This window comes from Chamaea fasciata, unplaced genomic scaffold (genome assembly GCF_029207755.1).
Source record: "Chamaea fasciata isolate MVZ Bird 193981 ecotype frontalis unplaced genomic scaffold, bChaFas1.0.hap1 SCAF_11, whole genome shotgun sequence".
In the NCBI taxonomy this organism is placed as follows: Eukaryota; Metazoa; Chordata; class Aves; order Passeriformes; family Sylviidae; genus Chamaea; species Chamaea fasciata.
In genome coordinates this window covers 19,815,514-19,828,704 of record NW_027094096.1, presented here as the reverse complement: position 1 = coordinate 19,828,704, position 13,191 = coordinate 19,815,514, and the positions used below count along the sequence as shown (strand labels likewise).

Here is a 13,191-nt window from a genome sequence, read left to right as displayed (position 1 = left end):
AAAAAAAAAAGTTGCCTAACAACCTCACCAGTTACACCAACATTACACACTACATCATGCATCATGTTGGCACCAAGTAGCCACAGAGGCCTTTTTGATTTAATTTGATTTAATGGGGCTGTTTAATAAAAGCTTAAGGAGTAAGTGCATTGACTTTGACATTTCCTCAGTGAGTTGTGTTTTCCCCTGTAGTCTGAAGTGTTCTGAACTGGAAAAGTAGTGAAACTTAATCTCATTTGGAAGTTACTGTTTTCTGCTATGGTGCTTAAATTCAAAATTACAATAAAATCCCCCACTAAACAACTGCTTGGGTGTTGTCGAGTATCCCCTGCATTTTCTAATATTTAGAAAACATGGTGGTAATTTGGATTAATGGAAGCAGGTGTAGATCTTGATGGAAAGGGCATTTTTTTTCCCTGGATAGAAGAAAATGAAACGAACTAACAGATCAAAGCAAAGTGTTCCTACTGGAGTTAGTTATGAAGGATTGAATTGTTTATGCAGATAAAGCCTTTTCTTCTCTCTAATTCAGCTTTAGTCATTAAGAAATACTGTTGGGGGTCTAGTGGAGAGAGGTTTGGGAGGTGCTGGGTGGCCCTGTCTTGGTGACAGAGCAGCTGTCACCTGTGGTGGCTGAGGGCCACCCTCTGATCCTTGGCCAACAAGCCAAGAGTGAAGGACTCAGGTGGAGTGGGAGGTGGTGGGCAGTGTCGAGTCCCCATGCCAGAGGTGAGCAAAGAGCATTTACATTCTTGCTCATCAAGGGCTGTGATTTGATAGGAGGGGTTAGTGCAGATTTACTGTTGTCTCACTTGATGGATTTTTAATTGTCTCTTTCTCTCTTTCCAGAAGGTACCAGGAGCATCTGGCGGAGCTTTACCAAAAAGGAGGAATGCTAAGCTATTTTTAGGTACTGTGAGCAGCTGCTTTCACACAGTCCTTTTCTGACCCTGTCTGCCTGTGTACTTGGGTTCTGCCCACCATTGTGTCTGGCTTTGGGGCTCCTTTTCGGTTTTCTTTTCCTGCTGTTTGTTTTGGTTTCTTTTTAACTTTTGGTTCTAGATTTTAAAGTTTTTTTCCAGGCAAATAAGTAATTCTTAACTATTTTGGTGCATATTGAGAGATGTGTGTACATATGCATGAAACATTTTAATGTACAATAGATCCTCAACTACTCTGAAACAGCCTAGGCTTTGAAAGGCACTTTTTTACTAATTCTGTCCATTCCCTCTCTGTAATTTCCACAAAACACTCTTTTATTGGAAAACTGACCCATACTTAATGTTTAAGGCCTCAGTGTGGCTCAGTTCTGCTCAGCAGCTGGTCATAGGAAGGGTTGTTACCATTTTAAAGTTGTTACGCAGGCAAATGTTCTTCAGTGATGTTGTGGTCTCTCTTGTAATGAATGCAACTGCACATACATCATGAGCATCTCTGATTCTGTTATGTCCACAGTTCTATTCCCTTGCTTCATGGAAAGCAGTTTTCTTGCCATGCCCATATCATCCAAAATCCATTTATTCAGATTACCCAGTAAACCTGAGGGACTCATAAATATGGATGAGGAGAATGTGATGAAAAGCCTGTATTCTCTCTTCTCCCACAGCTTGTGGTATTTCTCCAATTCATCTATTATTTATTGTCTCTGTATTAATAGTGAATAGTGAATTTTTCTTCAGGTAACGAAAAGGTGAAATGTTTTCTTTGCGATTGCTGGCTCTTATGGTTAAAGAGAAACGATAGAATGACCTTCTGCTGGAATTGCTTTGATCTGTGGAATGTGTCCCTAAGAGGCCTCTGCAGACTGTGATTGATTAAATTGTTGTTGTTAATGTAAGTAAGTCTTGCAAGGAGGACTGAGAAAGAAAGAAGACTGAAAATGAGTCATCAAAAAGTTAAACTTGTAGGAAGAGACTGTTACATCGCAGATGTAAATGCCCTTTACTGCCAGTTTACATTGAAAATCATGATTGTCACTGGATGATTATAAAATAATTGGTTCAGAAACAAAGCTGGCTGCAGTGCAGCAGTGCTTGTACAACGTTAGCAATGTGCATGTAAAATACAAAGTACAAAAGCACGTTCAAATTTTGTCCTTGCTGGTCTTCTGCATACACCTTTAGGCTCCTGTCACTGAGGTGTGCCATCACTCAGGGCACTGGCAGAGTGTCTCTGATGTGCCACGTTGAAATCCTGTGTTTCATTTTTGTGCCTGTTGTGCCTTGTCCTGTCACTGGGCACTGCTGGAGAGAATCTGGCCCCATCCTCTTGACACCTGCCCTTAAGATATTTGTGTGCACTGATAAGATCCCCTCTCAGTCTCTTTTCCAGGCTGAACAGGCCCAGCTCATCCCCATAAGAGAGATGCTTCAGTCCCTAATTGTCTTTGCAGCCCTCCAGGGGACCCTCTCCATCAGTCCCTTGTCTTTCTGGGACTGGGGAGCCCAGAACTGGATGCACTACTCCAGGTGCAGCCCCACCAGGGCAGATCAAGTGAGGAGAAGGATGATCTCCCTTGATCTGCTGGCCACACTGTTCTTAATGCCCCCAGGACACCACTGGCCTTCTTGGAGGACACAAGGGCACATTGCCGGCTCATGGTTAATTTATCCTGGCTGATACAGCCAAGGTATGTGACCTGCCAGGCACGGCTTGCCTGGCGTACAAAACTAGACAAGGATCAGTGGCCCTTTCCAGAATCCCTGTGTTTCTATGTGCGTATCAATAATTCCCTGAAGGAGATTTAAGCTTTGTGTACCAAGGCAATCCAGTTTGGGCATTTGTTACATTGCTTGTTATAATCCTCTTTGATGTAAAACTATTAAAGATACTAAGCCCTTTTCAATCTCCTTAGTATTAGGAAAACATCTTTTGGATGCTCACTGATTACTTTCTAGCACTGCTGCTATCTAGTAAATGTAATAGAAATACAGGCTGCTTGGGCCAGTCAACTACAATATTTATCTTTTCCTAAACATGGAAAAATTCACAGCAAAGTGTGTGTGCATGTTCACATGTGCATCAGGTTGTGGGCACGTTTTGGTTTGGTTTTCTGTGGAGAAGGGTGGACGGTGTTGGCTGTGAGTGTTCTGTGTGATCAGGAAGCATAACAGCATTTTCTGTTGAAATGCATGAACTGCCTTTAATCTGGCTGGTTTAGGTGTTGTGGGACAGTGTGGACATGACAGCTTCAGCTCAGGCTGTGCAATGTTTCAGTGAATTTGGGGTGATACTTAAAGCAGACTGTCTGTCTTATTCAGTGCCCTTATGTGTGAATAAGAAAAACTCGGTTTATGGAGTGTATTGTGGTCATCCTTGTGAGCTTCCAGTTAAAAGGAGTAGCAGAGTTAGAGGGAAGATTCTTGTGCTGAAGGAGTTGGAGGTCCAGTTGTTATCATAGTTACCAGCAGAGTCTCCCTGAACATGTTACCCCAGGAGTTATCGGCAGAGTCTTTCATGATATTCTAATTATGAAGAATTAATGCAATGTAAATGGTCTGGAAAGGGATTGAAAGCTGAAGAAACTGAGTTTCCTGGTTGATTTAAAATTAACAAAGAGAATAAATCTGAACGTGATTTTTAAGGTGTTACTGAGTAACTAAGCAATAGATGAAGTAGCTGAAAGAGACAAAGAATACAAGAGAGGTGCTTGGACTATGTGCACAGGGATGTGGTCCAAGTTACCTGTTGCTGATCGGACAGTTGGTTCTGAGAGAGAGATGATACAAATGGTTCTCTGAAATGTCAGCTCAGTTGTCAGCAGCAGTGGGAGATTTAAGTGGAACACCAGTAAAGCAACACTTTATATTTTGTTCTCTATCATTTTGCTTTATAAATAGGAAGCAAACCTCTCTTTTGAACAGTGAAACTGCATCTACACACAGTATCTCCCCTTATTTCTTCTCCTAAACCAACTAGCAAGCACCATTCCCCCTCACCCCCAGCAAACAAAACACCTCAGGTTGATATTTGAACTCTGCATTGAGGGAGGAATCGCCCCATTTTTGCCTTGTTCTGGTTCCCTCTTCCTCAGCATCTCTTGATCCATGCCAGAGCCTGGACTCTCAGCTCTACAGAGCTGGCAGAGTGACTGTCATAAAACTTGTCTCTGGACAGATGTCCTGTCTCAGATTGGTTACCAGAGCATCATCAGTGCAGCAAGCTGTGGCAGTTCTGTTCTGAGCAAAGTCAGGACTAACTCAGACCATCAGTTAAAAGTGTTTTGAAGTCCTCAGATGAACAGCTCTGTCAGCAGGTCTGTGGCTGCTGCTGAGTATCTGTGACACACAGCAGGTCTCAGGAGACCTTGGAAAGGAAAACTTCCACTTGAGGAGTCTGGGAGAACTTGTAAACTTGCTGAGCTTTTCCTGGATGGCACCTCCCTGCTGATGGCAGTGGAGGGACTCATGGCTACTGTTTCCAAGTGTAAAGACCACTCCTAAGAGTGGTCTCTACTGCATTTGACCACAGCTTCTCTTTGTTCTCCCGGGTCTCCTAGGCAGGAGCAGAACCCTGCTTGCAGTAAGGATGTTTTTGTTTGGAGAGCTTCTGAAGAGGGTTTTTACTGTGAGTGGTTAAAGTTTATATTTATGTGAGTAAGCAGAAATGGAGTATGTGTATCTATGAATGAAAAGTTGTGATGCAGGAGAATTTAAGCATTTCCTGACAATAATTTTCCAATTTACCCAGTAAAACTGTGCTTATTTCCCAGCAGCAGCAGTAGAACTGATGAGCTGTTGCTTTTTAGCTTTGCCGTGTATGCTTGAATTGAGTATGGGATGGTGAGCAGAAACCTTATGTTAACAGAGTCTTAGTGATTTGCTGGTTTGGGTAGAACTGTGAAAATTAGACTAGGTTAACTCAGGCTAATGCTGCTGTCAAAACAGTTCTGAATTTGAAATTTTGTCGTTTAGTTTTGTTTGCTTAACATGTGACTGTGCCAGAAATGCAAGGGATGAAATCTTACCTAGCAATAGGAACAACATAAAAATGCTTTGGAGATGTAGCAAGCAATTTGAATGTTCTTTTACAAGTAGTGAATCAGCCAAATGATCCTTGTAGAAAGTTTTACTTTTCATTTTTTCTGCAAAAGAAAATGTTATGACTGGAAAGTAGTTCTATTTTTTAAAAATTACTGTTTTATAATTTATCTGATGAAGTTAATATTTTGTATGTGCCTGAAAACAAATTAACTGAGTAGCTTCTAGTTTGCACAGTGCTGCTGCTGTAATTCACTATTGTTTAGGGGATTCAGGAAGAAATAATTAGACTTAAAGACCCAGGTCTCCACTTCCAAGTCAATATGAATTTGTCTGTTGCTTTCAGCGAGGACAGGATCAAGCCCAGATTCCTAAGATGTCTTTCTAGGGTTTCCAAATTAGTTGTAGACTTGCTAGTCAACATCCTCATTCAATTTTCATGTTTGTATTCCCTTTCACACGCATGCAGACGCATCCATATGTGCAGGAAATCCTGCTTGGGGGTCCCGTCTGGAGTCTTTTATGCCCCTATTATTAGTGCAGTCAGTTGGTAACTTGTCTAAATCTGATCTGGACACATCCACTCCTGCTCTTCCCCTCTGCTGGGTTGGTTTGCATTACAGTAGTGTCTCTCCCAGCTGCTGTTTTCAGTCAGTTCAGCAGCAGTGCATTCTCACCCTCACTCAGTGATGCCTTGGGAGGTGCAGTAAATTTACTCTACTGACCACTCGCCCAAAATAACAGCGTCAGTTGAGCCTCTGCTTTGAGGTGTCTGCTGCTTTGCTTTGCCTGGCCTCCTGGCCTCCCAACACAGCACTTACAGCCTGTTTTGGTGGTCAAAGAGCTGAACTGAGGCTCTCAGGAGGCACCAGAAAGGTGTTACTCCACTGGAAGGGAAACAATGTCCTATGGACGTTGACCATCAAAAGCTGTAACTCCTTGGAAGGATTACAGACTGGCTGGTTGTGGCACAGTCTCATAACTGAGTAAAGCCTTTTTTTTTTTTTTTTTTGCCTTCTACTCACCGTGGACCTTGGAAGAACATCCTTGATCAGGAAGCAATTTTGGATAAAGTATAGTTCTTTAAAGTTCATGCTTTTCAGTGTCTTTAGTGGTAATTTTTAATCAAGTATGTTCCCTTTGCATGTAGATTTCACACTACTCCTCTTTCATGTAGTTACTCTTAGTCCTTCCTAAAATTCTGCACTAGGAACTACCTGCAGATTGCACATGAGGCTCAGTGGCTTCAGGGTCAGATTCTGTCCACATTTAGTGTGGGCTCCATTGCCTTCTAAAGTCACAGTCGTCTGTTTTTATTATTTCTGCCCTCATGCCTTCTCAGCCTTGCTGGCCCTCGCACAGGCACAGAGAATATAATGCAGGTACAATTTCTTACTAAACTTACCAGCTATGTCTCTCAGCACACACAAGCCCAGATTTAAAAATATGAGTGATGATCTGGGTGTTTTCAACTGACATTGTTAAGGAGTCTCTCTGAGTGTCCCTAAAAGGGATTAGTTCATATGGTCACCTGCTCTGTATGGGGGGACTTCAGTCTGTGACCTTAGAAGTCCATTCCACTCTTGTGTACTGGGTCCAGACCCTGAGAAACTGTCTTCAGAGGGATAAGTCAGTGCCTTGTCATTCCTGGTCAGAGGGACTCAGTGGTGGGTGGAAGCGTACCAGTTTTAGGTGGTCACCTTCAAAAGGGGAATTTTAAATCCTCATGGTGTTTCCCAAGACTGTTATGAAGCTTTGTGCATCCTTTAAAACAGCAAAGTGGGACGCTGCCATGGTGGTGTGTCAGGCAGACGGAGCCCTGTGCTGATGGGACGCTATTTTCTGCTTTTCTGCTGAACGAATGGCACGAAGCCTGAGGAGATCAAAAGGAAATTCCCTTCCCTGCCCATTGCACACAGGAGGCTGGTGCTCCTAAGCGTGTGAAGTCCTTAGGTGACAGCAGATGATTGCTAATAGGATACTCTTTCATCCCTGGATCCCTGGTTCAGACGCAGGTCAGGCCAGCAGCACTAAAGTCTGAACTGCTCGGCTGCTGTCTGGCTGGGGAGATGAGCTGCAGTGTGTGTCTGAATTTTGAACACAGGCAGCCGTACCTCTGCTGTTTCTGCCAGGGGATTGCAGGTGCTGCAAGTCGATGTCCGTGGCACAAGGCGGTGCAGACCAGCGGGTCTCACGCGTCCCCGGTGGCCGCTGTGAGCTGGTGCCAGGTTCCCTCTGGTGGCAGAGGCACTGTGTGACCACAGCCCTGCGGGAGCCTTCACTGCCTCCAAGCCCAGCTGAGCTTTTATCCTCTCTGAGGAACCTCTCTCCTGTTTAGGAGGTGATCAGTGCTTTCGGCTTTGTTATGCTGGCCACCATCAAATTTCTGGCGTTAAGTGACAATTCCCTGTGATGCGTTGCCATGTGCTCCATCAGCTTGGAGATACTCAGTCTCCTTGTTCCGTAGAGCAGGAGAGCTCTTAAAAACTGCGTCTGGGGAGATGCACTCCTGTATCAAACCCAGGACTGTAATACAAACTGAGAAAGAAACCTGGAGTAAAGTGAGGTCTCTGGTCGTCTCTATTATGCTGCAATAAGGGAAGGGATCATTATGAAAACAGTGTGATTTGGGGAATTAGTAATGAATTAATACCTTCTCTTAAAATGTCATGCTTTCAGTATGAGAAATGTTCTTGCTTTTGTGTCCATGTTGAGCTGATGAGAAAGGGCTTTTTTTTTGGTTGCTGGTGAGAGAGAGTTCATGTTGCTGGAAGTCACTGGCAGTGGGTGTTGTCACCTCAGGGCTGGCTGGTGCAGCAGGTGAGCCAAGAGTTGCTGTTCCTCTCAAGAGCTGTTCTTTCCAGGTCAAGTTAAGATTTATTTTGAAACTTGTTTTATCATTTGTGTTGCTCAGTCTGTTACTGCTCGCTGGGTAAATAGAGAGCTCAGTTTTCTGAGTCTGGCTTCTGTCATCCTCACCTCTCTCCCATACATACATTTGAGATTTCAGGCATTCCCAGGGTGCAGTGGTTGCTGCCAATGCTCATTTAGGATCAAGTGACTCATTAAGCATCTGCTTGTACTGGCGGGGAAAATTAAGAGCCAGCTTTGGCTACTGCTAACACATCTCTTGTTTTGGTTGAACCTTATTCTGTCAGTGACTGGTACATCAGAATGCAGTGGATCCCACATGTCCAGATGGGAGAAGGATCCAGAAAATCCCATTGTTGCCTGGGCAATTCTTGAAGTTGAATCTTGTAAAATTTCTGACACATGCATGTTTGGTCTTAACTTCTTCAATTGTCTAAGGAAGAACAGAACAAAATTTTAACTCAGTCTTGTCATTATGTGATAATTAATCAATAATTATATTTTTTCATGGAGCTAGAGACACAAACACTAGCCATTTAATTCCCAATATATCCTCCTGCTTCTTTCTGGGTCCACATATTTCTGGGAAAACATTTAAGCTGATGTTGCTTGGTCAAGGCTCATATTTAAGAAAATAAATCATTCTTACACTGGAAGAAAAATGTACACAAACACTGTGGAAGGCTTGATCTTCAAAGGAAAGCTTTAGTTGCTAATGAGTACTTTTTAAATCGATGGATACTCTGGTTAAAGAGTGGAGTTAGCAAGAGAGGGATATTGTTGGTGTTACTGTACTTGCTGTACACAGGTTCAAGATGGATGGGAGCCACAGCACGTTTCAGCCAGGTCTGTGATCTGGAAAATACGGGGTGCTCATTTTATTTGTCCTCTGCAATTTGGGCATGCACAGTGCAACCTGGTCTCCATGCTTTATAGCATTTCAAGATTCTGGGTAAAAGGCACAGCAGTACTGCATCCTGATTTTGTCCCAAAGGAGCAGAATTTTGTTTGCTGCTTTGCAGAATGTGATGTCTGCAACAGTGCACTGCTTGCAGAGAGGCCAAATGTACTGTATCTGTGATTGGGGATGGCATTAAGTGGAGAGTTTGGGCCTCAGAACAGTCTCATGCAGGATGGTGAGATATCAGTTTAGATCAGGATTTCACAAATATTTCTAGCCAGAGAAACCACTGGCTGATGCCAGGCAAGCAATGGTTATAGTGGTACCCCTGTCACAGTTTTGGAACCTTGATCATGGGACAATCTCTCCTAACATTCCCTGTCTTGTTTTCCAGATCTGGAGGTAAGCAGTGATCTCAACAGTGATGACTTTGAATATGAGGATGAAGCAAAACTTGTTATCTTTCCTGATCACTATGAAATCTCATTACCCAACATAGAAGAGCTACCAGCACTGGTCAGTGAGTGTGTGGAAGTGGCCATAGGAATTGTCTCCTGTGTCTGTTTCTATCAAGATGGTGCCTTGTTTTCTTATGTGCAGGGCTTGTTTGGACAAGATCTTTCTTTGGCAGCTATAACAGAGTGTCAGTCATTTTTAAAAGTGATCTTTGTTTCTTGGATTTCCTTCTGTCTCCTGTATTCCTTCCCTTATTATGGTGCCAGCTTGTCCTAGGAAAGCTCACATAGTACACATGCTTACTCTCCTGCTAAAATAATGACGACAGTCTAAAAGATTAGATGCATATTTGAGTATATAAATAGTCTTACTGATAAGCAGTTCTGTATGTGGTTAGCAATAGGCTGAATGCCAGGTCCTGTGCAGTCACTGAGTCGTGTGAGGCTTTGACTGACATCCATTTGTCTTCCAGGTGACGATAGCTTGTGATGCACTCCTCAGTGCAAAATCACCCTACAGGAAACAGGAACCTGACTCCTGGGAAGAAGAGCTGCAGGCATCTAAACATGCGAAGACACTTGTGCAGTTAGACAATGGTGTTAGAATTCCCCCCAGGTGAGGGCAATAAGGTTTGCTCATTGTGGGGTCTCTAATTCAGTCCAGGGTAACTGAACTAAAGGAGCTCAGCCCACGATCCCCGTGTGTGGCTCTGGGCTGGGAGTGTGGGTTGGTGTCCTGGGGTGACTTTATGATGCTTGTATTCCCAACTGATGCTTGTATTCCCAGTTGGGAAGCACAGAACTGGCTCCTGCCTCACATGCTCCTGCTGTCTCTTCCTGTTTTGCCTGGCAGTGGTTGGAAATGCTCCAAGTGTGACCTGCGGGAGAACCTGTGGCTGAACCTGACCGATGGCTCTGTGCTCTGTGGGAAGTGGTTCTTTGATGGCAGTGGGGGCAATGGGCATGCCATGGAGCACTACAAGGAGACAGGTTATCCCCTGGCGGTGAAGCTGGGAACCATCACTCCTGATGGAGCAGGTCAGCCCCGTGGCATGTTCTGACAAGAAGTACCTCCTGCGCATGAGACTGACTGTGTATCTCCTACCATCTGGGTTTGTGCTTCTAGTGCAAAGTGTTTGAGAGTGTGAAAGGAAACTGTGAATGGTGATCAGGGTTGAGGGGAACGACACACACTCCATTCAGAGAAAGCCTATACCTGTTTTATCTGCTCATTTTGTATTTTCTATAAATATTTTTTGAGTGTTTGCATAATACTGGGCTTATAACATGAGAATGGTACTTGTCTGAAACAACAGAATCCAGAGAAACAATATTTTTTAGTTCTGCTGCATTTCCTAGGACAAATGGTTCAACTTTCTGCAAAGAAGGAAGAGGGTAATGAGCTTTTTAAATTTCAAAGTCTGTTTGTAACAGCATGTATGGGTTTTTTTAATCATAGTAATCATAACTCCTCTTTTTCCTTGTTGAAAAAAAATGTTGCTGAAACAGTCTAATGAACACTCATCTTCATGGGGCTGCTGTGATGCTCATTTGTAAAATGTGTGATGATCTTGAGAGGGGAAGAAAGCTGTAGCTGTATCCTTGTTTGCATATTCTCCAAGTGTGATGTTCTGCAGTGTTGCTGTGGAGGGGATTATGATGTGTGAGGATTAGATGGAATAAAAACATGAGGAGCTGAAAAAGTCATAAGCAGAGAGATCTTTTGTTGCAGCTGCATGGAGAAATAAAAATGGAAAAACGCGTTGCATGATTATATTTTGGCTTTAGTGCTTATGACTACAGAGATGAAAAATTGCTGTTTAGAGCAGCCCCTTTTTTTAACAAGCATCACTTGAGAGCTTTTCAAAGTCCTATTCAGTGTTGAGGAAAGGCGACTGTTGTCAGATTCAACCAGCTGTGCCACAGAAACACTAAGCAAAAAACCTTTTTTTTTCTCTCCCAGATGGAATGTTATTTCCTTGCATGAGCCTGGTCTTGGATGATTTCTGTCCAAATCTCTCAATTACTGAAGGTGTTTAGGATTTGCCCAGCTGTAGGTTTCAACTGCATCTACAAAACAAACAGGATATTCTGTAGTGGGCTTTTTTCAGAATTTTTTCTTTTCTTTCCCATCTTTAGCAGCAATACTTATTTCCTTATGGCTTCTGTCCTTGTGCCTCCCACTGATCAGCTGCTTCCTCTCTTATGTGGCCTTTGGGATAACAAAGGACAGGCTGTCATCCTCCCCTCTGAATGAGAGGCACCAGCTGTTCTCCACAGACCTTTGTTCTTCTGGATGATGTTTACTTGGTTTCCCTTTAGAAAAGTCTTCCCTCCCCCAACCTTCCTTGTTCCTTTTCAGTAATTATTCTGTCTCTGATGTATATTTCTGCAGTACTCATAACCCCTCGATGGGGCTGGGTGATAGATGAGCTTCAGAAGGAGGCTCTGTGACTGATGGTGACACAAAACCTGTCTGTTTGCTGCTTCCCTGGGTTAAGGGTGAAGAGGTGATGGTCCTGACATAATTTATTCCTTTTTCACATCAGTGCGAAGGAGAAGGAGGTGGTGCCACTATTCCACTGACACTCACCCTACGTGTACACAGAGGAAAGAGCTCTTTGTCCTGAGAAATCTGTGCTGTGTACACTGTGAAAGGTTTCTGAGGCATTGGGCCCATTTTGTGGCATTCTGTCAGCAGACACATCTGGAATCAGGGCAGAAACTGAACCGAGCTTCTCTTCCACTCTTGTACCTTGGACAGGAGGCACCAGGGAGTCAGAGAAGTTGTTTGCCTCAGTGGGCTTGAGCGCTGGGCAGACTGTGCTACCTGCTGCCTCTTTTGACAGTGCCGCCTGATTTTATTTCCAGTCACTGTGAGGTTGCTTGTTTGGAATAGATTGAGGCATGGAATTGGGCGCTGGCAGTGGGAAACCCCCTGTGATGGGTGCTTGAAGGAGCTGCTTTGTGGATGCTAATCTTAGCAGTTGTCAGATACTTTTAGGGGAATCCTCAGCCACTTCCTTTTTAGAGACAGTGTTACCATTGCCTGTCACCATCTAAGTAGGCAGGAGAGATGTCTGCGCAGTCAGAACAGGTGTAAGTCTTGAGCTGTGGGAGAAAATGAAGTCGAGTAGCATTGACATTTTTACTTTCTTAAAATAATATGAATCATAATGATTATTATCAGGAAAAAGCTTTCCACCCAGGGCATGGTTTGGCACTTGAAAAATATCCCCAGAGAAGTGGTCACAGCACCAAGCCTGAGTTCAAAATCTATTTGGGCAACACTCTCAGGCCTGTGGTGGGATTCTTTGTGCATCCTGCACAGGGCCGGGAGTTTGACTGGATGATACTCATGGGTCTGTTCCAACTTAGCATATTCTATGATTTTTTTTCTTTGTTTAATAACATTCTGTGTTGCCTGTTATCTTAGATTTATCTTGGTGGGTTTTTTCTCCCCTTCCACTGCCTTTTCCCCCTTTCTCACTCTAATGACACCAGGTCCTTGTGTGTCACATTTGCTGACTTGTCCACATTCCTCATCTACCAGAATCTGTATGACAGCACTGCAGACCTGTGTTTGGCAGCTCTTATCTTCTGTCTCTGATTTTTTGGAACAAGTGAATTCTGTCTTTCTCCCATTAACTTAAGCTGCTCAGCAGGAAGCACTGAAGTAAAACACGAGCTGGGCTTGAGCAGAACATGAGTCTTGTGTTCCACTTCTGCTGCTCTGGGCCAGTAGTCCCAGGTGATTTGCTCTCTGCAGTTGTCAGAGCAGAGGGAAAACAATGTCGAAAGCTTCCACACTGAAAGCAGTCACCCAAGCTCAGTTGCTGTGTAATCTCACTCCATCAGGTGTTTGAACTTTTCGGGATCCTCTGGCTGTGCAGTGAGCTCACCAGAACACTATGGGAATGTTGTGATGCCATGTGTGTGGTTGAACAGTCGTGTCTTCTGGGTGCATTTGCTACCACACAGTGGA

At 43.7% G+C, this 13,191-nt stretch overlaps 1 protein-coding gene across 2 annotated transcripts in view; it reads left to right on the top strand.

The window, feature by feature from the left end:
- Nucleotides 1–13,191, top strand: part of USP13 (ubiquitin specific peptidase 13) — a 48,956-nt gene that overhangs the window by 12,963 nt on the left and 22,802 nt on the right. Inside the window, exons 3-6 of one of the 2 annotated variants that reach the window (XM_066193548.1) lie at nt 853–910; nt 9,146–9,267; nt 9,680–9,822; nt 10,060–10,244. In XM_066193548.1, the coding sequence (XP_066049645.1) occupies nt 853–910; nt 9,146–9,267; nt 9,680–9,822; nt 10,060–10,244 (508 nt within the window). Of the gene's footprint in view, nt 1–849; nt 911–9,145; nt 9,268–9,679; nt 9,823–10,059; nt 10,245–13,191 lie in introns of both variants that reach the window. The other variant, XM_066193547.1, reaches the window with a different exon arrangement.